The 26015-nt window shown below is 57.7% G+C and overlaps 1 protein-coding gene across 5 annotated transcripts in view; it reads right to left on the minus strand.

The window, feature by feature from the left end:
- Window positions 1-1576: 1576 nt before the first annotated feature.
- TBC1D14 (TBC1 domain family member 14) overlaps window positions 1577-26015 on the minus strand; it is an 88476-nt gene continuing 64037 nt past the window's right edge. For all 5 annotated transcript variants that reach the window (XM_040966386.1, XM_040966388.1, XM_040966384.1 and 2 more), the window contains exons 8-14: window positions 24532-24612; window positions 22604-22698; window positions 19009-19080; window positions 18371-18499; window positions 14799-14908; window positions 9701-9959; window positions 1577-3666 (exon numbers count right to left, since the gene is read on the minus strand). In XM_040966386.1, coding sequence (XP_040822320.1) covers window positions 3601-3666; window positions 9701-9959; window positions 14799-14908; window positions 18371-18499; window positions 19009-19080; window positions 22604-22698; window positions 24532-24612 — 812 coding nt within the window. In that variant the 3' untranslated portion in view covers window positions 1577-3600. The remainder of the gene's footprint in view (window positions 3667-9700; window positions 9960-14798; window positions 14909-18370; window positions 18500-19008; window positions 19081-22603; window positions 22699-24531; window positions 24613-26015) is intronic.

Below are 26015 nucleotides of genomic sequence, written 5' to 3' on the forward strand. Positions count from 1 at the left end.
ACACAATTCCCTGGGTTGTAACATCTGGCCCATGGCAGGAGCATTCCGGGAAGTTGTCGTGGCTCCATGCACAGGAGAGGCCCTGTGTCTTCCAGGGCGCTCTGGGAGCAGGTGTCAGCCATCTCATCCACATTTCCCCACACAGGGTTAAGGACAGCCTTCTTCCAGCTTGGCCACCAGTTCGCATCCTTCCTAGGGAGCCGCTGTTCCCAGCAGGTGCTGTCTGCATACAGGGGACCCAGGCCGTACCCCAGACCTTGCCCTGAAGCTGAGGTGAGAGCCAGTGGGTGAGGCTCCCAAGGGCCCCAAGACCATCTCCAAGCAGAGGCCTGAGGCTGGAATCTGCAGGTGCTGCCAGCAGCCAGGGTCAGCTGATACAATGGGAATCCAAGGCTCTCTATGGTGCTTATACAGCCCCACATATAGCCAGCACTCAGTCCTGCACTGCAGCCACTGGCCAGCACACATGACCACACAGTCAGGCTCTGGTCAGCTGTTGGCCCTGTAGGCTGTCACCTCCCCTTAGGGGTTGTCAAGAGCAGGGCGACTGCAGCACAGCACGCACACACCTCCCCGACCCCAGCCCTCAGACGCCTGCAGGAGACGGGAGAGGGCCACCCCCTCCCTCAGACACCTGCAGGAGACGGGAGAGGGCCACCCCAGCCCTCAGACGCCTGCAGGAGACGGGAGAGGGCCACCCCAGCCCTCAGACGCCTGCAGGAGACGGGAGAGGGCCACCCCAGCCCTCAGACGCCTGCAGGAGACGGGAGAGGGCCACCCCAGCCCTCAGACGCCTGCAGGAGACGGGAGAGGGCCACCCCAGCCCTCAGACGCCTGCAGGAGACGGGAGAGGGCCACCCCAGCCCTCAGACGCCTGCAGGAGACGGGAGAGGGCCACCCCAGCCCTCAGACGCCTGCAGGAGACGGGAGAGGGCCACCCCAGCCCTCAGACGCCTGCAGGAGACGGGAGAGGGCCACCCCAGCCCTCAGACGCCTGCAGGAGACGGGAGAGGGCCACCCCAGCCCTCAGACGCCTGCAGGAGACGGGAGAGGGCCACCCCAGCCCTCAGACGCCTGCAGGAGACGGGAGAGGGCCACCCCAGCCCTCAGACGCCTGCAGGAGACGGGAGAGGGCCACCCCAGCCCTCAGACGCCTGCAGGAGACGGGAGAGGGCCACCCCAGCCCTCAGACATCCCCTAGCACATGGGCACTTGCTCTGCCTGGTTCCACGTGGCCTCACAGACCTCCTGGCACAGCCACCTCTCTGGGCAGTACTGTCTGTTCCTCCTTGGGGAGCCCCTGTTGGCCACTAGGGTAGCAGACCCTGGGATCCAGTTCACAGGCTTGCCAGAAGTGGCTAAGTATATGCTAAAAGCCCTTGGCCCAGTGGCCGGCACAGCTGGGGTGGGCAGGTGAGGGGCACAGCATGGCTGGGAAAGGGTGTCTGTGATTCAGCCACGCCACTGTGTGCATCAAGCCCAGGAAGTAGATTCTGACTTGACAACACTCAACTGTGCCCTGAAGTCACACCTTCCCTGAGCTTCGAGGTGACAGACTGCCCAGAGAACACCAAGGAACAATTTACATGACTTTTATTTAATAAAACCACATATTTACAATTCAAAAAGTCCTACTTTTGATACACTTTACTAAATACAATTACAGGTGTGAACTGTACAGGCAATTAAAACATGGTAAGTAGCGAGTGTTCCCGAGTCCTCTGTCAGCAACTACAGACGGTCCCAAAGGAAAACCAGCCTGTCAAGGAGTGACACTGCCACGCGAGGCTGGTGGCAGGCAGGGTGCGGGGAGCAAGGACAGACCTGCCGAGGGCACACGGATGGGGAGTGCACCAGGGAGCCCCAGCCTGCACCTCACAGCCCCCCGGCGGCTCCTGCACCTCTGGCCCCGGCAGGGAGTGTCCCATACACCGCCCACTCAACAGGCAGGGCAGTGAGCCAAGTGTGCCAGGCCGCACTGGGTCCTGCCAGCCATCATAACTGCCGTGGGTGTCCTCCAAGGACGTGCCCTCAGCTGGACAGAAGCGCAGAGGGCAGGGTTTGAGCACAAGCCGGTTGCCTGCAGCCCTCCGGTGAGCAAGTGGTCCCAGGCCGCTGGCTGGTGGCCTCTGGGTGCTGTGAGGAGCGTCTATGTTCAGTAAGAAAATATATACATCTGTCTAGAACAGAATGCCGCATCGCAGATAAAAGGAAGTACAGCAGCCAGTAGCAATCGCCAGGGCTCGCTGGCTGGCTGCCCGTGGCCAGGCTCCCTCAGCCGTCAGGGATGGTGGATCTGGAGGCTGACTCCAAGGTGCCCACACGATCCCTGGGAAATTCGTGGGGCAGAGGGGTGGGGTGGTGGTGACAGGACTCCCAGAGTGTCAGGGAGTGCAGGGTGTCCAAGGGCTGGGCAGGGCAAGGACAGCTGTCCACCACATGCAGGCACCAGGAGATGGAGGATGGCCAAGAGAGGCCTCAGGGTGCAGGGCGCATAGAGGGACAGCCCCACCCCCACGGCCAACTGCCCTCTGGCATGGCCTGCTGGCACTCCCAGAGATGCCTGCTTCTGCAATGCCAGTCTGTCCTGCAGACCATCCTGGGCACAAGCCATCCGTTCCCATGAACTGGGGTGACCACAGTCAGAACACGGAGCTCTCAGCACAAGCCGAGAAAAAGCTGCCCAAGAATATTGCCAAGCGAACAGGGACAACTGGCCACAGCAGGAATAGACCCCTGTCCCTGTCCCACGGACACAAGCCTCAGGAGCAGTCAGCCACGGGCAATCAGCCCCGCACCACTTGCCGCTCCTCCTGTGCAGCCCTGGGGCAGCTCGGATTTGGAAGCCCAACACGTGAGCGAGGAATCACTGGCCTGGCCACCCAGGGGACAGAGGCACGGAGGGACATTCCCGCCTTCCCCACAGGCCCCCACAGCTGCCAGAGCTGCGCTGCACCCCCGCCGCCACGGGAACCAGCAGTGGTGAGGGGCAGGCCCCGTGTTCCTTCCCCTCGGCCGAGCAGGTCCCCCCGGGGCTGACGTGTGGATCTCCAGCCTCCAGTGGGGAATGGCATCAAGGCAACGTGGTAACAGGGCACCACGCAGGTGAGCTCAGCTCCTGGAGCCGCGAGCACGCGGCCACCACTGGCCCAGGATAGCCCCGGGCCCGGGAAGGCAGTCCTTGCTGGACGGGCTTGAACTACAAGCCGTCCATTCGGACGCTCCAGCAGCGATCCCCCTCTTCCCTACGCCAACACGCGTCAACCACACGTCTCCTCGGGCACCCTGGCTAAGACAGATGGTAATGTACCTCCTGGCACTTGACAGACAGCATTACGATTTAATTCACTTCCGCTGACAGAGAGGGCGAGTCACCTGCTGCCGTCTTCAACCCATGCGGAAACGCAGTGGCTGGCCATGGCAATGCCCGGGCGTCGGTCCACTGAGCTGCTTAAGGCTAACCCTGGCATTAAGAGTTCTGTTGGTTTGTTTTTAAGGCCAACTCCCTGTTAGGAGTGCAATGCAAAGGACCCCTGTTCGCCGCCGCCAGGTGTCCGCACGAAGCTGCACAGGTGCATGTGGAGGTTGGCTCTCATGGCCTCAGTGCCTGAGGGCTGGGCTGCCCTTCTCCATGTCCCGGCTGTCCTTCTGCAGGGCTGTCAGAACCTGGGGGTCACATGGGAGACAGCTGCGGTTATTCCGTAACACGCTTCCCACAGCGCTGGCTGCCTCCCCACGGGCCCCCTCCCTCCTCGCGGCCACAGTGCGGCAGGTGCTGGCCGTCTGTTCAGCCGCCTCCCCCAGGCACACGTCGGGCGCCCACAGGCCTGGCCCCAGCGCCTCTTGGCAGCTTCCCTCCACTCTGCTGGCCACCTTTCCTTTGGTCAGGAAGTACTACCTTCCACTCCACTGGCCCAGCTCGGCCACCCCACGGACAGCAGCACGACAGAAAGAACATCGAGGCCCCAGGACCTGGAGGGGAGCACCTCACGTTCCGCTCCACTTCCAGGTTTCCTACTGGGCACAGTTCCCTGTCAGCAGGAAGCTCTGACCTAAGCATGGCCTGCTAGCGCCTGCAGCACGCCTGGGCCTCCCGCACCACTGCCCTGGGGCTGGAAAATGCTGTCCTCGCCCAACAGTCACCGGCCTGGCTTTCACCACAAGCTTTCACACAGCTGGGTTTAGCCTCTCCCCGGGTGTGTCTGTGGGTGCACAGGGTGTGTGTGAGATAGGGACTGGAGACAACAGGCTGCCAGGGCAGGGGCTGTCGGCGAGGATGTGGTTTCCAGAGACTCCTGCAGAAGCCTCCAGAGGTGAGCGGGCAGGGCTCCCTGTGCCCCAGGCAGCCACAGAGCCGGGGCTTGCCCACCCCAGCTGGTGTCGTGCTCTGCCAGTTGCCGCCAGGAAATGCTCTGTAACTACTGAGCAGGGGCCGCACTGCCTTCCGCACACCCGGCGCTCCCTGGGTCTCCAATCACGGCCCGGGCTGTCCTGCCCCAGTGCTACTGACAGAGCTTCACATGCAAGGCGCAAGTCAAGGGTTTCTCGCACTTTCTCAGGCAGCTATGGGCAAGTGAGTCCAGAAGGAATCTACCTTCCAGCAGCAGTTCTCCGGCCTCCAGCCACTGTAGGGGTCCCTGGGGATCCATGGGTCTGCAGTCACTCACAGGGAAGCTCTGAGCCTGCCCTTACCTACACACAGACCAGGACTTGGCTCCCCTGGGGAAGCTGAGGGTGTTGAATCATTCAGAAACAGAACTGATGTGCTCCCAGGCATAAAACAGTCCCTGGAGCCGGGAAAGCAGAGGAGCAACTTGCACAAGATGACCCAGCATGGCCCAAGGGGAGAGGTGGACAGAGGCCTGGGGGCTCAGGACCCCTCTGGGTAATGAATGGCACACACTGAGGGAGTGACTTTTCAAGGCAGACACACAGAGCAGGGCAGACACACACACAGAGCAGGGCACACACACAGAGCAGGGCAGACACACAGAGCAGGGCACACACACACAGAGCAGGGCACACACACAGAGCAGGGCAGACACACAGAGCAGGACACACACACACAGAGCAGGGCACAGACACACAGAGCAGGGCAGACACACAGAGCAGGGCACACACACACAGAGCAGGGCACACACACAGAGCAGGGCACACACACACAGAGCAGGGCACACACACAGAGCAGGGCACACACACACAGAGCAGGGCACACACACAGAGCAGGGCACACACACACAGAGCAGGGCACACACACACAGAGCAGGGCACACACACACAGAGCAGGGCACACACACAGAGCAAGGCACACACACAGAGCAGGGCACACACACAGAGCAGGGCAGACACACAGAGCAGGGCACACACACAGAGCAGGGCACACACACAGAGCAGGGCACACACACACACACAGAGCAGGGCACACACACACACACAGAGCAGGGCAGACACACACAGAGCAGGGCACACACACACACAGAGCAGGGCACACACACAGAGCAGGGCAGACACACAGAGAGCAGGGCACACACACAGAGCAGGGCACACACACAGAGCAGGGCACACACACAGAGCAAGGCACACACACAGAGCAGGGCACACACACACAGAGCAGGGCACACACACAGAGCAGGGCACACACACACAGAGCAGGGCACACACACACAGAGCAGGGCACACACACACAGAGCAGGGCACACACACAGAGCAAGGCACACACACAGAGCAGGGCACACACACACAGAGCAGGGCACACACACAGAGCAGGGCAGACACACACAGAGCAGGGCAGACACACAGAGCAGGGCACACACACAGAGCAGGGCACACACACAGAGCAGGGCACACACACACAGAGCAGGGCACACACACACAGATCAGGGCACACACACACAGAGCAGGGCACACACACAGAGCAGGGCACACACACACAGAGCAGGGCACACACACACAGAGCAGGGCACACACACACAGAGCAGGGCACACACACACAGAGCAGGGCACACACACACAGAGCAGGGCACACACACAGAGCAAGGCACACACACAGAGCAGGGCACACACACACAGAGCAGGGCACACACACAGAGCAGGGCACACACACACAGAGCAGGGCACACACACACAGAGCAGGGCACACACACAGAGCAGGGCACACACACACAGATCAGGGCACACACACAGAGCAGGACAGACACACAGAGCAGGGCACACACACACAGAGTAGGGCACACACACACAGAGCAGGGCAGACACACAGAGCAGGGCACACACACACAGAGCAGGGCACACACACACAGAGCAGGGCACACACACAGAGCAGGGCACACACACAGAGCAGGGCAGACACACAGAGCAGGGCACACACACAGAGCAGGGCACACACACAGAGCAGGGCACACACACACACACAGAGCAGGGCACACACACACACACAGAGCAGGGCAGACACACACAGAGCAGGGCACACACACACAGAGCAGGGCACACACACAGAGCAGGGCACACACACAGAGCAGGGCAGACACACAGAGCAGGGCACACACACAGAGCAGGGCACACACACACAGAGCAGGGCAGACACACAGAGCAGGGCACACACACACAGAGCAGGGCACACACACAGAGCAGGGCACACACACAGAGCAGGGCACACACACACAGAGCAGGGCACACACACACAGAGCAGGGCAGACACACACACACAGAGCAGGGCACACACACAGAGCAGGGCAGACACACAGAGCAGGGCACACACACACAGAGCAGGGCACACACACAGAGCAGGGCACACACACACAGAGCAGGGCACACACACAGAGCAGGGCACACACACACAGAGCAGGGCACACACACAGAGCAGGGCACACACACACAGAGCAGGGCACACACACACAGAGCAGGGCACACACACACAGAGCAGGGCACACACACAGAGCAGGGCACACACACAGAGCAGGGCACACACACAGAGCAGGGCAGACACACAGAGCAGGGCACACACACAGAGCAGGGCACACACACAGAGCAGGGCACACACACACACACAGAGCAGGGCACACACACACACACAGAGCAGGGCAGACACACACAGAGCAGGGCACACACACACACAGAGCAGGGCACACACACAGAGCAGGGCAGACACACAGAGAGCAGGGCACACACACAGAGCAGGGCACACACACAGAGCAGGGCACACACACAGAGCAAGGCACACACACAGAGCAGGGCACACACACACAGAGCAGGGCACACACACAGAGCAGGGCACACACACACAGAGCAGGGCACACACACACAGAGCAGGGCACACACACACAGAGCAGGGCACACACACAGAGCAAGGCACACACACAGAGCAGGGCACACACACACAGAGCAGGGCACACACACACAGAGTAGGGCACACACACACAGAGCAGGGCAGACACACAGAGCAGGGCACACACACACAGAGCAGGGCACACACACACAGAGCAGGGCACACACACAGAGCAGGGCACACACACACAGAGCAGGGCACACACACACAGAGCAGGGCACACACACAGAGCAGGGCACACACACACAGATCAGGGCACACACACAGAGCAGGACAGACACACAGAGCAGGGCACACACACACAGAGTAGGGCACACACACACAGAGCAGGGCAGACACACAGAGCAGGGCACACACACACAGAGCAGGGCACACACACACAGATCAGGGCACACACACAGAGCAGGACAGACACACAGAGCAGGGCACACACACACAGAGTAGGGCACACACACACAGAGCAGGGCAGACACACAGAGCAGGGCACACACACAGAGCAGGGCACACACACACAGAGCAGGGCACACACACAGAGCAGGGCACACACACAGAGCAGGGCAGACACACAGAGCAGGGCACACACACAGAGCAGGGCACACACACAGAGCAGGGCACACACACACACACAGAGCAGGGCACACACACACACACAGAGCAGGGCAGACACACACAGAGCAGGGCACACACACACAGAGCAGGGCACACACACAGAGCAGGGCACACACACAGAGCAGGGCAGACACACAGAGCAGGGCACACACACAGAGCAGGGCACACACACACAGAGCAGGGCAGACACACAGAGCAGGGCACACACACACAGAGCAGGGCACACACACAGAGCAGGGCACACACACAGAGCAGGGCACACACACACAGAGCAGGGCACACACACACAGAGCAGGGCAGACACACACACACAGAGCAGGGCACACACACAGAGCAGGGCAGACACACAGAGCAGGGCACACACACAGAGCAGGGCACACACACAGAGCAGGGCACACACACAGAGCAGGGCACACACACAGAGCAGGGCAGACACACAGAGCAGGGCAGACACACACACACAGAGCAGGGCAGACACACACAGAGCAGGGCACACACACAGAGCAGGGCACACACACAGAGCAGGGCACACACACAGAGCAGGGCACACACACAGAGCAGGACAGACACACAGAGCAGGGCAGACACACACAGAGCAGGGCAGACACACACACACAGAGCAGGGCAGACACACACAGAGCAGGGCAGACACACACAGAGCAGGGCAGACACACACAGAGCAGGGCACACACACAGAGCAGGGCAGACACACACACACAGAGCAGGGCAGACACACACAGAGCAGGGCAGACACACACAGAGCAGGGCACACACACACAGAGCAGGGCAGACACACAGAGTAGGGCACACACACACAGAGCAGGGCACACACACACAGAGCAGGGCACACACACAGAGCAGGGCACACACACAGAGCAGGGCAGACACACACAGAGCAGGGCAGACACACACAGAGCAGGGCAGACACACACAGAGCAGGGCAGACACACAGAGCAGGGCAGACACACAGAGCAGGGCACACACACAGAGCAGGCCACACACACAGAGCAGGGCACACACACAGAGCAGGGCAGACACACACAGAGCAGGGCACACACACACACCATGAGAACAGAATGCTGACCAAACCAACGACAGCCTGCCCGATCGGTAGGGTGGCACTTTGCCAAGCAAATCTGAGCTGAACCCAGGGAACAGCTAGCATGCCCCGGGGACCAGGATTCCTCCTGGGATGCTGGGAGCTGTGGGACGGGCATGGCTGATGCAGGGGTGGTCCTGGAGGTCCCACAGCATCACCACATGCCATATGTGGAAAAGTCTGAGTACCCAAGGAGGTTAACCTGGACTATTCAGAGAGACCTGGAACCGGCCCACTCTGGCCAGTGCTGTGGTGACGAGACCTGGGGTGGCAGAGGCACTCTCGCTGCCTGCTGTCCACTTCCTGGTGAAGGGCCAAGGACCACTCACCGAGCAGGGCCTAGGGCACGGCCCTTCTGCTCTCTGGGTGGCACCATTTTCAGGGGCACAGAGCCTACTTTGCAAGAATGCTCTCTAACACGCACCACAGTGGCTGGAGCTTCCAGGGCTTTCAGCGCCACCACACAACAGGTGCAGAAGTTTTCCTATCCACACACCTGCTCTGGCCGACACCCGGAGGAAGGGACCTGCCCACAATGCCCAAGGACTATGCCACAGCATGCCCAGCCATGCCCGCTCAGGCCAGCCCCACTCTAAGGAGCACTTTCCACAGCGTGACCTGGTCATGGCGTCACGCCGTCAGCAGAGTGACCGCCAGAGGCTCCGTACCTGAGCCCACTTCCTGTTGCGACTTTGCATCTGCACGGTGGCAACGGCCGCGAAGAGCTCCTCGGCGGGCAGGTCCTCGGGCAGCCGGGTCAGGAACTGGGCCATGTGGATGAAGTCCATCTTGGTGAGGACGTCCTGGAACAGCCTGAGCACGCCCAAGGCCGTGCGGAACAGGAACTCCTCACCGTCCCGGCAGAACACGTCCCAGACGCGGCAGGCCAGGTCCAGGGGCAGGGACTTGCTGTACAGGGTGAAGATCCTGAGGGAGATGCAGTTGCCACATGGTGGGGGCGCTCCAGGAAGGACACTTCCCGCGCTGGCCACCTGCATCCAACACGAGGGGCTGGGCGCAGGGTTTTGGCTGTGCCCACTCGGAAGGCCCATCTCAGAGCTGCCAGCAGGAACGCAGCACCTCAAGCCTGTGCTTGTCTCCGTCACTGAGGAGGCCTACGCACACATGCTGATCCAACACACTTCATGAGAGCATCACACGTGCTGATCCAACACACTTCATGAGAGCATCACACGTGCTGATCCAACACACTTCATGGGAGAATCACACGTGCTGATCCAACACACTTCATGAGAGAATCACACGTGCTGATCCAAGACACTTCATGAGAGCATCACACGTGCTGATCCAACACACTTCATGAGAGCATCACACGTGCTGATCCAACACACTTCATGAGAGCATCACACGTGCTGATCCAACACACTTCATGAGAGCATCACACGTGCTGATCCAACACACTTCATGAGAGCATCACACGTGCTGATCCAACACACTTCATGGGAGAATCACACGTGCTGATCCAACACACTTCATGAGAGCATCACACGTGCTGATCCAACACACTTCATGAGAGCATCACACGTGCTGATCCAAGACACTTCATGAGAGCATCACACGTGCTGATCCAACACACTTCATGAGAGCATCACACGTGCTGATCCAACACACTTCATGAGAGCATCACACGTGCTGATCCAACACACTTCATGAGAGCATCACACGTGCTGATCCAACACACTTCATGGGAGAATCACACGTGCTGATCCAAGACACTTCATGAGAGCATCACACGTGCTGATCCAACACACTTCATGAGAGCATCACACGTGCTGATCCAACACACTTCATGAGAGAATCACTTGGCTCTCCTACTCACGCAAAAGGCAGAGTGACAGAAGGAAGGGCAGAGACATATTTTCCTGTCCATTGTTCACGCCCCAAATGCCTACTGCATCTGGGAGCTGGGCCGGGATGCAGCCAGGAGCCAGGAATTCCACCCCAGCCTCCCAAGTGGCTGGCAGGAACTTGAGTGCTTAGGGAATTCTCTGTTTTCTCCCCAGGCATATCAGGAGGTCAGATTAAACGAAGCGGAGCGACTGGACGGACAGAGGGCACGCAGAGCCACCCCCTGGGTGCACATGTCCCTCGGCAGAGCTGACCGCTGCTCTGGCCACCGCCAAGAGGACCCAGGCTGCCGACAGCAAGAAGAGGTGGCTCTCCATACGCTTACCTAGCTTCTCCAATCACAGCTCTACCAGAACCCCAAGAGACGGGGCTGCCAGCACCTCCCTTTCACAGACCAGGCAGGCCACTAAGGTAGGGGTAGGGCACTGGGCAGGTGCACACACCTAGGAGCCTCAGCCACCCACTGCCTCCATTTCCCCATCCTGAGGACCAAGTCCTTCCTTCCTTGGCTGACCTGGGAACCCACGCGTGCCCGCACACCACAGTACTCAGTCCCCCACTGTGGTGCTCCCTGCCTTAGTCTCTCACATCCGTCCTTGCACAGAGCGCAGACCCTGGAACATAGGAACCACCAGACTCGGGAGGAAGAGGAGGACAGCTGCCAGCCCTGAGGCCTGACGGCCATGTTGATGTAAGAATGAGCAGGCACATGTGGCCTGAGTCCCTGCCAGGAAGGCGCAAGCACAGCCAACTCTCCTTCCGTGCTGTCAGGCGGCACACAGGAAGCCGTCTGGGGCGGCTTTGTGATCCTCTCCCCTTGTCTTAAACCCAGGTCTAGATGGACCCCTTGCCCCGGGCCCTCAGCCAGGCAAAGCGCCAACCCTGGTGACAACAGGAGAGCCACAGGGGGAATGGACGATGGCACACCGCATGTGGCTGACACGGTGACAGGCAAACTGGTATGGGAAGTTTTTCTCCTCCAAGTTGCAGCCGTCTTAGCTCACCTACGACACCGGCCCCTGGGACTGGTCGTGGACCCCCGGCAGCTAGCACACTATGTCCTGCACCTGCCTTCTGCTCTTTCTGCTGCCCACCGCACTCCCAACCTGTGTACACCCAATGGACGGCCTGCGCCGGAGCCATCGCAGGCCGTCGGACATGCTGACCGGGGGCCAGCCTTGTGCAGGGACACCGATGCGGTCCTCCCTGTAGGAGCAGGCAGCCCACCATCAACATGCAGCCTGGCCCAGGCCCAGTGGCATGCAGATCCTTGTGGGGAAAAGACCAGGGTTTCCCATTTGCTCAGACGCCATGCGCTGTGCCCAATGCTCCCTGCACACTCCGCTCACCTGCTCTCCACCTCCCAGGGCCCTGGCAAGGCCTGAGCCAAGAACTCACCTCATGAGTCACGCTGTCTCCTAAGGGACTGCCCCAGACAGGGCATGTGCACGAGCTGTGGGGCCAGGCAGGCCTTCGTGCGGTGCTAGCTCTACACTGGCCAGCCACAGGAGAGGGCAAAACTGCCTCTCTGGGCACTGGCCAGCCACAGGAGAGGGCAAAACTGCCTCTCTGGGCACTGGCCTCTTCACCTATAAGACAGGCATTAACAGTGCACCTGCAGGGGCTGCTCTGCACGCTACACAGGACAGGCCACACTACATGGGACAGGCCACACTACACGGGACAGGCCATACTACATGGGGCAGGCCACACTACACGGGACAGGCCCTCAGCCAGCACACTACACGGGACAGGCCCTCGGCCTTGCCCGGGCCACCATCCCCAAGGGACAGGTCGAAGCAGGCTGCACCCAGCCAGCAGTGCGTTTTGCACACCCATAGCTCAGAGCATGTTGGAGGCGCCAAGGGCAGGCCAACGCAGAAGCTGTCCTGTCCCCGGTGCACACAAACGCCAGCCTTCTGCACGTGTGGTCGCATGTGGGGTTGCCACGTCAAATGGACTTTCTCTGGCAAGTTAGGGTGAAATGAGGCTGCAAAACACTAATGCCTTTCAGCTTAGGACCCCGAGGACCTCCCTAGAAAGTTCTAAAACATGTTAGAGAAACAAGCTGCAGGCTCTCGGCTGGCACGACCTCCAGGGTCACATGCATCCAGGAACCTGAGAGTCAGAGGTCATGGTCAAACAGGCCGACGATGCGGGTTGCATTCTCATTGATGTGTCAAGGGGCCCTTTAAGCAGGCACAGCGAAACGAGGCAGCCCACGTGCCCTCGACCACGAACCCACGGCCTGGTGGTTTCTGCTCTGTGTCACGTGGCCCCAGCTGCAGACTCCAACTGAGGGGTGAGCCACATCTGGGCCCTGGTCCTTACCAAACTCAACTGTTCTGACCCTGCAAGGCAGTAAGCCTCCACTGAAGCTCAACCCACGCATCCTGCAGGCTGGCTTAGCCTTGGAGAACCGCACACAGCCTCACACAGGCGTCCTTTGATGCCCACAGCGCCCTAGGCAGAAGGGCTGCCCACTCTGCCTGAGATCACAGCTGGAAGTCACTGGGGTCAGAACCATCTCGGGATTTAAAATACAAGCAGCAAACGTCAGGGAAACCAGGGGCTTGCTCCAAGGACGCACACGGGTTAGCTGCACCTGAGGGAACTAGCCACATCTCAAGCACTGTCTTCAAGCGGGCCTTCTGTCCCCTGTGGTCAGGGAGGAAACCCCTCCGCCGACTATGTGTCCACCGAGTCTCCTGCCTGTGCCAAAGTGGACTGCTAGGCAGGCATTCTGCGAGGTGGGCATCCTGCCTCCTCCGCAGAGCCCCTTGGTGAGCTGGGAGTCAGGCTGAGGCAGGTGTGCTCACGGCCCTTGCCGAGGCCCCAGGGCAAGCAGAAGCAAGGGCCTGGGCTAGCACAGCTTGACATCTGGGGTGCACTGTCACTTGGGTCCCTCAGGACTCACCAGATCCAGGGACATGGCCCCACAGCCTGCCTACAGCAGCCAAATCCACCCTTGACACAGACTCTCTGGAACCTCACGTGTCCATGTCTAACCCCCAGGCCCATTATCTGCGGTGGGGGTGGGGTGGGCAAAATCAGATTCCTTCGTGTTCACCTCAGCAGGGGCCTTGGCAATCCCTTGCCAGCTGGACATTCCACAAGGGACAGTGGTCCTCTGGCACATCCAGAACCCTCGCCGGGACCCACCAGGCTTTCGCCACCATTGCCACTGCCACCACTCCACCACTTCTGCTCCTGCCCCAGGTTCTCCCGCCTCCAGCCAACTTCTCAGAGGAGCTGCGCCCTCACCCAAGCCCCCTCTGCCCGATCCTGCCCGGGCCTCCCGACCCCTCCCTAGCAATCCTGCCCAGGCCCCCCGACCCCTCCCCAGCTGCTTCCGTCCCTTACTTCAGGCCCCCACCGGCAGGTGCCCAGTTCTAGAATGGCACTGCCCCAGCCACACCTGGCTTAAGCACCGCATTGCTTCCGTGAATGCTGACTGCTGGGCAGGGCCCGGGGCTCTGCCTGCTTTCCTTCCCCACCCTTCACTGCAGCTCCCACCAGGCAGGTAGAGTCCTGCTCACCACCTGCCTCTGGTGCCCAGGAGAGGGCCTGGGCAGGTCTGCCGCCTGGGGACAGCTTGCTCAAGGGATGTGCAAAGAGCATAAGTGAGCTCCTCTTGCAGTGAACCCAGAAGGCTCGATGGAGTCACGGGCGGGCCAGCTCACACTGAGGGAACCAGGGGGCCCTCACAGCAGGAAACGGAGAGGCAAGGGGTAAGTGAGGAATGGGGTGGGCAGATACTGTGCAGGCAGGGGTGAGGTAAGGAGCAGGGCGGGTGCTGTGCAGGCAGGGGTGAGGTAAGGAGTCACGGGCGGTGCTGTGCAGGCAGGGGTGAGGTAAGGAGCAGGGCGGTGCTGTGCAGACAGGGGTGAGGCTTACCAGTCGATCAGGTAGATGTCTGGGGTCAGGTTGTTTTTCTTGAAATGAGCAAACAATTTCGGCAAATTTTCCTCAAAGAACACCTCGAACGCGGCAAAGTAAGTGAGCATCTAGAGAGACAAGTGAGGAATTCCACTAAACTCGCGTGAGCACAGGTTCCTGCATCACTGGAACCCAGGGTATGTACATGGAGACCAGAGGAAGCTCCTGGCTCCTGGCTTTGGATCGGCCCAGCTCGGGACATCGCAACCATCTGGGGAATGAACCAGTGGGTGGGAGGGCTCTCCCTCTGTCTCTCCTTCTCCCTGACTTTCAAGTAAAATAAATCATTTTTAGATTTATATTTATTGGAAAGACAGATTTACAGAGAGAAGGAGAGAACTGGTGTCTGTATGGGATCCTGGCTCCTACGAGGTGAGGATTTACCCTTTGAGCCACTGTGCCGGGCCCCAAAATAAATAAATCCTAACAAACAAACCCCAAAAGCCACCGGGGTCTTCTCTCCAACTTCTGTCCACTATTTCTTCCGGAAATGTTAACTTTTCCCGATTATAAGGGTAAATGCTTTCTGCAGAAAGCCTGGGAGACGCACGGGCCTCGCACACCTCACCCCTGTGCAACGCTGATGCTCTGCCTGCCGCGCCTCCTGCCGGCGCACACGGTGTCTTCTCTAGGAGCAACACGCCGTGGCGGCCCTCCATGAGCGCCACACACACCTTCTGTCACACACACCCGTCACACTCACACATCTGTCATACACCCGTCACACTCACACATCTGTCACACACCCGTCACACTCACACATCTGTCATACACCCGTCACACTCACACATCTGTCATACACCCGTCACACTCATACCTTCTGTCTCACACACACCTTCTGCCACTCATACTTTCACACACCTGTCACACTCACACACACCTGCTACACTCACACACACACCTCCTGTCACACTCAAACACACCTTCTCTCACACACACACCTTCTCTCACGCACACACACACCTCTCACACACCTCACACTCACACACACCTTCTCTCACACACACACCTTCTCTCTCTCACACACCTTCTCTCACACTCACACACACCTTCTCTCACGCTCACACACACCTTCTCTCACGCTCACACACACCTTCTCTCACACTCACACACACCTTCTCTCATGCTCACACACACCTTCTGCCACTCATACACACACCTCCTGTCACACTCATACACACCTTCTCTCACACACACACACCTTCTCTCACACACACACACCTTCTCTCACACACACACCTTCTCTCTCACACACCTTCTCTCACACTCACACATACCTTCTCTCACACACACACCTTCTCTCACACACACACCTCCTCTCACGCACACACCTTCTCTCACACACACACACCTTCTCTCACACTCACACACACCTTCTCTCACACATACACCTTCTCTCACACACACACACCTTCTCTCACACACCTAATCTCACGCTCACACACACCTTCTCTCACGCTCACACACACCTTCTGTCACACACACCCTTTATGTGTTCAGGCCTGGTTACTTGTAAGTGCAGGAGAGTGGCACGGCTGAATCGTTAGGCATCAGCACACGTCTGCCTCCCCCTCGCGCCCTGCAAAGCGGCTCCTGTGCTCACAGTAACCACGGCCTGAGCACGGGGCGGACAGAGGCCCTCTCTGCAATGAGGACACCCCAGCACACACAGGGCCCGGAGCGAGGCAGGGGACGTGGCTGACTGCCGCCCTCTGGCGGCCACCAGGTTTGCAGCAGGTTTAGAGTGAAGGAAGAACAGCCCCTCATAGGTGCCGACGGCTCAGGCTGTCTGGGTCTTGAAATATCTACCATAACAATCAGAAACTCCCAAGGGGAAGAGACATGGCTGGACTGAGGGTGTTGAGCTTAGCACAGGGCGACCTTCCAGCTGAGCCTCAGGCGTCAGCACGGAGGACACAGCGGATGAGCGCAGAGGGGCTCAAGGCGTCTGCCCACCCTCCCAGCTGCTCACTGGAGTCGGCAGGACACCAAACCAGCCACTGCCTTTCTCACAGACACAGGAGCGTGGCCTCACCCACCTGCTCTCCGAGCTTGGCCTCCAACACACTGAGTATGCGTGTGTCTGTGTATGTGTATGAGTGTGACAAAAGGTGTATGTGTGTGAATGTGACAGAAGGTGTGTGTATGAGAGAAGGTGTGTGTGAAGTTGAATGTATGACTGGAAATGTGCAGCAGTGTGTGGAGTATGTGTGAATGTCTGTGTGTTAGCGCGTGAGTACTTTGAGTAAATTGTGTGTGTGTCCACGTACATGAGTCTGTGCACTGAGAGTGTCTGTGTGTATGTACTGTCAGAGTGCACGTCTCAGTGTTTGCAAATGTGTTTGAGTGTTTTTTGAGTACACATATAAGTGTGCGCCTATGAGAGTGGGTGTGTATGTGGAGTGTGGGTGTGTATGTGGGAGTGTGGGTGTGCATGTGGAGTGTGGGTGTGTATGTGGGAGTGTGGGTGTGTATGTGGGGTGTGGGTGTGTATGTGGGAGTGTGGGTGTGTATGTGGGGTGTGAGTGTGTATGTGGGAGTGTGGGTGTGTATGTGGGAGTGTGGGTGTGTATGTGGGAGTGTGGGTGTGTATGTGGGGTGTGAGTGTGTATGTGGGAGTGTGGGTGTGTATGTGGGAGTGTGGGTGTGTATGTGGGAGTGTGGGTGTGTATGTGGAGTGTGGGTGTGCATGTGGAGTGTGGGTGTGTATGTGGGAGTGTGGGTGTGTATGTGGGAGTGTGGGTGTGTATGTGGAGTGTGGGTGTGCATGTGGGAGTGTGGGTGTGTATGTGGAGTGTGGGTGTGTATGTGGGGTGTGGGTGTGTATGTGGGAGTGTGGGTGTGTATGTGGGGTGTGAGTGTGTATGTGGAGTGTGGGTGTGCATGTGGAGTGTGGGTGTGCATGTGGAGTGTGGGTGTGTATGTGGGAGTGTGGGTGTGTATGTGGGAGTGTGGGTGTGTATGTGGGAGTATGGGTGTGTATGTGGGGTGTGGGTGTGTATGTGGGAGTGTGGGTGTGCATGTGGAGTGTGGGTGTGCATGTGGAGTGTGGGTGTGTATGTGGAGTGTGGGTGTGTATGTGGAGTGTGGGTGTGTATGTGGGAGTGTGGGTGTGTATGTGGAGTGTGGGTGTGTATGTGGAGTGTGGGTGTGTATGTGGAGTGTGGGTGTGTATGTGGAGTGTGGGTGTGCATGTGGGAGTGTGGGTGTGTATGTGGAGTGTGGGTGTGTATGTGGGAGTGTGGGTGTGTATGTGGGGTGTGGGTGTGCATGTGAGAGTGTAGGTGTGCATGTGGGAGTGTGGGTGTGTTCCCCTCCTCCCTCACTGGAACAACACATTTCAAAATGGCCATCTTTCTTTCAGTGCCAACACCACCCACCATGTGGGCGCCAAGGAAAAGCTCTCTCCCCGTCGTGGTCCTCAGCCTCTGCGGGGGGAACACACATTCTTCTCTCACGGAGGAGACAGTGGGCTAGCCTTGGCCTGCCCATGCCGACCCAGCATCAGGGCGTAGACAGGGAGTACTCACCAGGCCGTGGTCCACACGGAAGAACGCCATCTGACAGGGCTTGTTCAAGAGGTTCGAGAAGGCCACGAAGGCATCTGCCGTGTCTAGGTTCAAGATCAGCACGGCTGCTATGAAGGACATGCCCTGGACCTGGGGGGCAGAGAGGCTCTCAGCTGGGAGGAACCCAGCTCCCGTGCTGTCAAGGCACTGCTCTGCCCAGCAGCACCCGGTCCGCACTCCTCCGAGTCCCAGCTACCGACCCCCGTGGACACCACTGGCCAGCCCTTCCTCCAGCAAATAGCATGTGCTGGTGCTGCAGACACATGCCTACCCTGTCACGTTCCATGTCAAACCATGCACACATGACAGGCAGAGATGTCACCAATGCAGTTTAAAATAATGGTTATTGCTAAAGGCTTAAAAAAAAAATCTCATGCAGAAGTTGAAAATCACACTCAGCCGGAACGTGAGCGACACCAGGGAGCAGCAATCTCCTGACACAATGTCAGCCCCTGTGCTGGGGCACTCTCCGTACTCCGCAAGCACTGAGGCCTTGCTGCCTGGCACCTGCTGCGAGGGCGTGCCAGCACCATGACATTCCAACTTTCCTTTTCAATGACACCATTATAAAATGCAGAGAATAAAACTTCTTCACTTACATAACCCACATCCGGTCGGTAACAAGTGTAAGCGCCCAAAATACTGTGCAACATGTCATGATACGGGCCGCCCTAGAGGATCGACAGAGACAACACACGTCAGTGCGGTTAGTCCTGCCACTCCACATCCACACAACAGGAACTCGTCCCACTCTCTGCTGACTGGGGCAGGTGCATCATGCAAGCTCACACACGAGAGCTGTTCTGGGGACAGCCGGTCAGGCCTGGGTACCGTCCTGTGTCTGCCCCTGTGGGGTGACCAACTCTGCTGTAAGGTGCTGGGGTCCGTGCAGTAGGTATGGATGACATGAAGGTGTGAAGAGAACAGCTCCCTGCTTGGCAGGGCCTGGGGAGCTTCCAGCTGTTTGGCAGGGCCCGGTGGATTTCTCTCTGACCACCTTGACGCAGTCTCACCCCGTTTGCATGGACACTCAAGCATCTCACTAAGAATTCTGTAATCTATGGAGGCATCGTTTGCCCCTGTGAGATGGCTTTGGCAACTACTGTGAGCTTAAGAGTTAATGTTATTGATAATGTCTTAGTGAGTGGGCCTTTAACTGCGCTCAGGAGTACAATTAAACCTACAATTAAACCCATGCCATTTCTGGACACCTTATTGTGTGCCTACTCATTGCCCTGAAATTGGGCTCAGACATATAGCATGCCTTCTGGGAAACGGCTTAACAAGAATTTTACAAACTAATGGAAGTGATGGGAGTATGAGCAGAAACTGCTATGGCAAAAATATAGTTACTGTGACTTTAAAGGTTAACCTGTCCTTGCAACTCTTTAGAGCATAGAAAATGTAGCTGCTTTAGCCGCTTTCATAGTTTTTCAACTAGAGGAAATATAGGATGACTATTAACATCACAGAGATATACTTTTGATTATTGTTTGATTGCTTATGAGGCTGTAGAGTCTGCAGTTGGAGGGGGACTGAATGTTTGAAGCTTTCTGTCTTAGATCCTTATGTTTTTTCTCTTTTGATGTATTTCTCCCATTAAGTGATAGATAAGTTGTGAAAATAAAATGTAGTAGGAATGTTTTACTGATTAGCAGGTAACCATCTGTGCCTTGGCCTTGGAGTTCTGGCTGTCACCTAGTGGCCACTACTGAACAATGAATAACGGCTTGCTTAAAAAAAAAAAGAATTCTGCAAGAAACTGATTATAGTAACTTACAGAATTATCTTTAAGAGCACCTGGTTGACCAGGAAGTAAAAATTAATTGAACATCTGTGCATGCTGTCTTAGTTCTAAAGTAAAAGATAAAAAATCAAACGTGTGTGCAGAGGCTTGTGATGTGTCTAAGAAAATAAAAAGGAAGGACAGCTTCTTCTTGAAAAGAGGCAGCGAGAACGCAACACGTGTCTGTGTCTTTATCGCCGACTCCACGCACCCTTCCCGAGCTCCGAACTCAGCTGGAGCTGGACTCCGGCAGCAAGGTGCACAGGGTGTGCCCTGGGACACCTCAGAGCATCCTTTTCCCAGCCCTCGCATCTCTCCAAGGTTCCCATTTACTGCTACAACGGCTTCTACCTGTCTCCAGGCTGGGGCTTTTGCCGCCTTTCTAACTGAGCCTAGAAGCCAGCTGAGACACTGTATTCAACCCCTGCCTAAGGCTGACTGAGGGGCAGAATTCAGGGTGTGACCAGGAAGCTGCTCCACAGGCAGCTTACACAACACCAGCACCTAGCCGGGATGACCTGACCTAGGACGCAGGCTACATCAGAGAGGACACTGTACAGCAGGTGGACACAGGGCGGTGGGGCGGGTGCTGCCGGGCCCTGTGCGACGGAGGTGCTCGCAAAGCCCGCACTGACCCTTGTTTCTCCCTGTGTCTCGGGGGATTTCCTGTCCCTGCACACACAGCCTCCTCCCTCCAATGAGAAGATGGCATGAGCTCCAACCTTGGCCGCACTCCCTGCTGCACATGCTGACTGCACACCCTCCCAGCCGCTGCCCTGCTTCTACGCCATCCATTCACACACCCTGGAACTCGGGGCCAGGACAGCAGCAGGGACAGCAGCCTTTTGCCACCCGTGTGACCCCCAAAGCTCTCTCCTCCTCTGAACCCTGGTGAGCAGCACCAGCTGGTCATGTAGCAATTCTGCAAGCTGTTCCGGAGGAATGGCGGGGTCCAGGAAGAACTGGCTGTGACCTCTGCAGCTTCTGCGGAGTGGAGTTGCCCATGACCTCTGAACCTCAGGTGCCCACTCAACTGGTATCCGGGGGCTGAGATGCCTTCCTCTCCCACCTCTGCTGCAGCTATGCCAGGCCTCCCAGTTCAGCTTCCTGCACCTGGGGGCTGGCGATGACAGCCCAAAGCACTCGGCTGCTGAACTTCACAGGGATGACTCAGGCGAAGTTTCTGCTCCCCAGCTTTGGCCTGGCTGTTGTGGGCATTCAGAAAGCAAACCAACAGATGGAGGATCTCTCTCTTTCACTGTCTTTCAAATAAACACATCCTGGAAGAAGCACCCAGACACCTGCTCCAGCTGTTCAGTTCTCTGCACCCCCTTCCTCCTGAGTGGATTGCTGGCACGTCCACACTCCACTCACAGGAAAGACTGCTAATCTGCCTGCCGCCAGGGCTGCTGAACCAGGTCAGGAACGCAAGCTCTTGCTGCCTATCCATTCTGTCCTTCTGTCACACTCTGGCTTCTGCCGCTATGGCAAAGGGCTCTGCAAGCTCAGCTACACTTTGCTCCGAGACACTGAACCATCACTAACACCCATGGACACCACTGTGTGTCCAGGGCTGCCAATGTCAGACTGCTGGTCAGAGCCCAGACCTGGCCTGGGATCAGGAGACCGCCTCCGGTCCCAGCCGCCAGCAGAAGGCACAGGGCCTGCCCTCAAGCTGCAAACGAGCACACTGCTGCCACACCACTTGGCCCCTCTGTGGCTAGACTCATTCCAAGGGCCGTGCAATACGTTTCTTCCAACTCTCCTCAAGGCAAAGCTGACGCAGGGATCCGTAGTGGGGAGAATCTTGGAGCCAAGGAAAGGCAGCGAGAACTGACAGACACACAGGCAGTCCAGAAGTGGCACAACCATCACAGGCGGGGTGAGGAAGGGATCAAGCAAGCCCTGCGGGTCTTGCAACAGCTGGCACCTCTCTGCTCTCCCTGTCCACCTGCCTCAGCTGGCTTCTGGCCCAGGACCTGCTCTCCTGACCCACCTGCGCAGTCACCCAGCCTGGCTACTCCGGAGACCCCACGGACTTCCCTTCCTCCCCCAGGCTGTGCACTGAGCTCACTGTGCTGAGGCCAGTCACAGGGCACTCAGGCCGGCGCGACAGACAGAAGGAGCTGCCACAGGTCTCTCTTGAGCCCCTCCAGAGGCAGGTGCCCGCACTGTCCGAGTACAGATATGGCTGGATGAGAACTATTCGGAGAGGGTCAGTGGCACTGACTTTGAACAGTCCACAGTGTTAGGAGTAAGAGCTGCCCTCCCCCTTACTCTGCCCCAACCCCAACACATACACACAGAAAAGCTCCATGCTTTTCAACTGCAACGACAAATCCACGTGGCTTAGCAGCCCTGGGTTTTAGGAGGGACAGACACAAACGCAGTAGATCATCGGGACTTACTTGCTGGAAGATGCAGAGGCTGGGAAATGTCCGCGAGATGTCCAGCTTAATGAGCTCCAGGCTGGCCTCCCTGTCCGCCGCAGAAAAGCCGGCATCTGCCGGAAGACCAACAGTCAGGCAGCCATTCCCAGGCCCTCGAGGTTTGTAAGAAACGAGCAAGTACTTCAGAACCGGACCAACAGAATGCCATGAGTGAGAAAGAAGGACAAGTATGGAAACAGCCCCAACTGAAATCAAGGCATAGGAAACCACACCCAAAAGCAGCATTATCTGACCTGGGTCATGTGGCTTCCAAAAATCAAAGACAGAACTGTCACATGACACAGCCACACTACTGAGCAGCAGGCCCAGGGAATCAGGATCAGCCCGAGACGCCGGCCCTGCCCGAGCAGAGCACATGGCGCCCAGTGTGTGCAGACACCAGCCCTGCCCGAGCAGAGCGGTTCACGTGGCGCCCAGTGTGGGCCGGCCCTGCCCGAGCAGCGTGCCCCGCAGCACGCACTGACACCAACCTAGGGGCCATCAGTGGGTGAACGGGGAGGAAACGTGGTGTGTGACAACAGACCAGCGTGGTGGCTTGACAGGCCAAGCTCCCATCTGCCACGCTGGAATCCCACCTGCACACCAGTTCAAGTCCCAGCTAACGCACTTGGGGAAGCGGTGGAAGACGGTCCAAGTGCTTAGGCCCCTGCGCCCACGGGGGAGACGCAGCTCCAGTGGCGTGGCCACCTGGGGAGTGAACCAGCAGCTAGAGTATCTCTTTCAATATATATATTATGTTATATACATTGAAATATATATTACATATATATGAGAGATCCTGTCATTTGTGAGAAAGGGCTTGGAAGACATCATGTCATGGGAAAAAAGCCAGGTACAAAAAGACATATGCCACAGGACCCAACACCCCATGGGGTCGGCAGGCTGAACGCTGAGAAGCAGTCTAGAACACGGCTGGAAAAACGCCAGCCCCAAGACAGAAAAGCTTAGTCTCACAGAAGTTCCAGGGGTCTGCAGCAGCGCCTGGCGACCACAGCTGCCACCCCTGAGACAGGAGGCAGCGCCTTCAACACACCACAAGCCATGCCTAAGTGACCGACACGAGCTGACCTGTGAGATCTGCATTTTACACATGCAAAATGCCACGCTGCAGCGCAAGTATGTAGAATGTTTCCTAAAAGTCTAAAATTCTAGATATTTTAGTTTGCCTTTTTCATTTTTGAAAAGTAGAGACTCAGAGAAAGAGCAAGCAATATCTCCCACCTACTGGTTTGCTGCCCACATGGCTGCAGTGCCCAGAGCCCAGTGGCTGCACGCGCCCAATGACCTGGAAACCCTCTGTTGCTTTCCCAAAGCATAAGCAGAGAGCTGGATCAGAAGTGGAGCAGCCGGGACACAAACCAGCACCCATAAGGGATGCTGGCACCACAGGCAGAGGTTAAGCCTGCTATGCTACAATACCAGCCCCCAAATCCCAGACATTTCAAAAATAAAATAACTTAGTGTATAAGGGAATTCATGTGGTTTGATTTGTGTACAGTATCACTAACAAATGATGCCTAACTTCTATCTAAACTGTAATACTACAGACAGAGTAAACAAAATCAGCTTCCACAGCCTTCCTAAGCAGCACCAAGAGTCCAGTCCAGGGCGTGACAGGCAATGTGGAAAGTGCCGTCAAGTGGGCATGCCACGTCCCCGTCTCCCCTGGAGGCCGGCCCCAGCCACTGAGTGGCAGTGTGGACAGGAAGTGACGTTGGTGATGACCAGTCCCGTCAGGAGCTGTCCCTCCTTTTTCCTACATAAACGTTCTCCTCTGACTCTGGCCTAAAGGCAGCCTTCCGTGTGGTGTTCCAGAGATCAACAGAACCACTCCTACTGGGAGGCGAATTTCCCCACGTGACAAGAGAGACATGTGTGGCCCGTACCTTCGCTGTCAGTGCCAGGGCCTCCTGTGCTGAGCGACCGCCACCTCTCCTTGGCTCGGGCCAGGCAGATGTCGAAGAGCTCTGGAAGAAAGGCCTCTGCATCAGTCCAGTGTGCAGGTTCTGCTGCCACGCGTGGGCACGCTCCTGCCAGGCTCGCTGCCCGGACAGCTGCCCTGCTGAGTCGGAGAGCATTTCACCATCTGCAGACACAGGCACAGAGCAGCAAGGAGTGCACACTCCGCCCCGCAGCACCTGGGCCTCCCTGCTCCGCACACCCACCCACACAACCGCCTTGTCTGTCTTTCCTGGCCTGAAGCTCCCGGGGTAAGACCCAGGAGGTCCGTCACTCCCAAACCGAGGGCAGCCTGTGCTCGCCCAACACAGAACAAGTGGGGAGAGAGGCAAAGGCAGCGACCAAGTTGGCTTCAAGCGGGGACATCATGGAACTGCACCCTGCTCGACCCACGCTGCCCACTGGTGGGCACGGCAAGAGGAGACAGGGACCTAAGACAGGCAAAGCTTCAAAGCTTTCAGAAAACTCAAAGGTTCTTGTTGAAAGCAAAGCATCCCAACACGGCAAAATCTTCTCCACATGTGGAACTTTTTTCCAGTGATTCTCTTTGAATGGTTTGCTAATAATGAAACCGTAACCCAAGGGGCAAGCCTTCAGCGCAGCAGTGAGGGGTCATGGAAGGAGCCCTGCCCTGGAGTGCTCGGCTTTGGCTTCGGCTTCAGCGGCAGCTCCCAGGAAGTGCAGACACTGGGAAGCGGGGCTGGGCCACCCAGGCATGGAGCCTGAGGTGAGTTCCTGGCTCCGGTCATCAATGTGGGCTGGGGCCAGGGAGGACAGCTCTCTGTGCACGGTCTATCTGCATCTCAAATCAGCAGGAAAATCGGCAGCCTACATGCAAACATTTTCCAACAGCCACAAAGCTCCACCGCCCGTGACAGCCATGCACCCCACCCAGCCCAGGCCCCTCCGGGTCCTAGTCAATTCGGCCACTTTCATCAAAGCTACCCTTAAAATCTTGATACTTTGCTTTCCCTTTCATCGTTGCATTTGGAAAACAAAGCACGACACATTGCCCTTCAGAGCAGTAACGCCTTTTCCTGACAATGCAATTCCAACTCCAGTCTCACTGTTAGACGCCAACGTGTAAGATCTTGATTGTGCTTAGGAAGCAAATTACAACCTGAGCTCACATCGTGGGGCAACCTCCTACACTGCTCCCAGGAAGCACTATTCCACCCGCGCTCCAAGAACAGACACAGAGCGGGACAGGTGAGGAATGCAGTAGGTCTGGTTGCCACTGGCAACGCTGGCAGTCCTCACACCTCTGAGCCCCACCCCGCGAAGGCCGCGGTGACCTGCCACCCTGTGGAGACCTCAGAGTTCCTGCTTCAGACCTGGCTGCTGCAGGCTTCTGTGTGGGGTTTTCGGAGCTCGGGGGTCAGGGCACCTGGCAGGACATGCCTACTCGCCT

The sequence above is a fragment of the Ochotona curzoniae genome, unplaced genomic scaffold, assembly GCF_017591425.1.
Source record: "Ochotona curzoniae isolate NIBS_2020 unplaced genomic scaffold, NIBS_Ocur_1.0 scaffold_4505, whole genome shotgun sequence".
In the NCBI taxonomy this organism is placed as follows: domain Eukaryota; kingdom Metazoa; phylum Chordata; class Mammalia; order Lagomorpha; family Ochotonidae; genus Ochotona; species Ochotona curzoniae.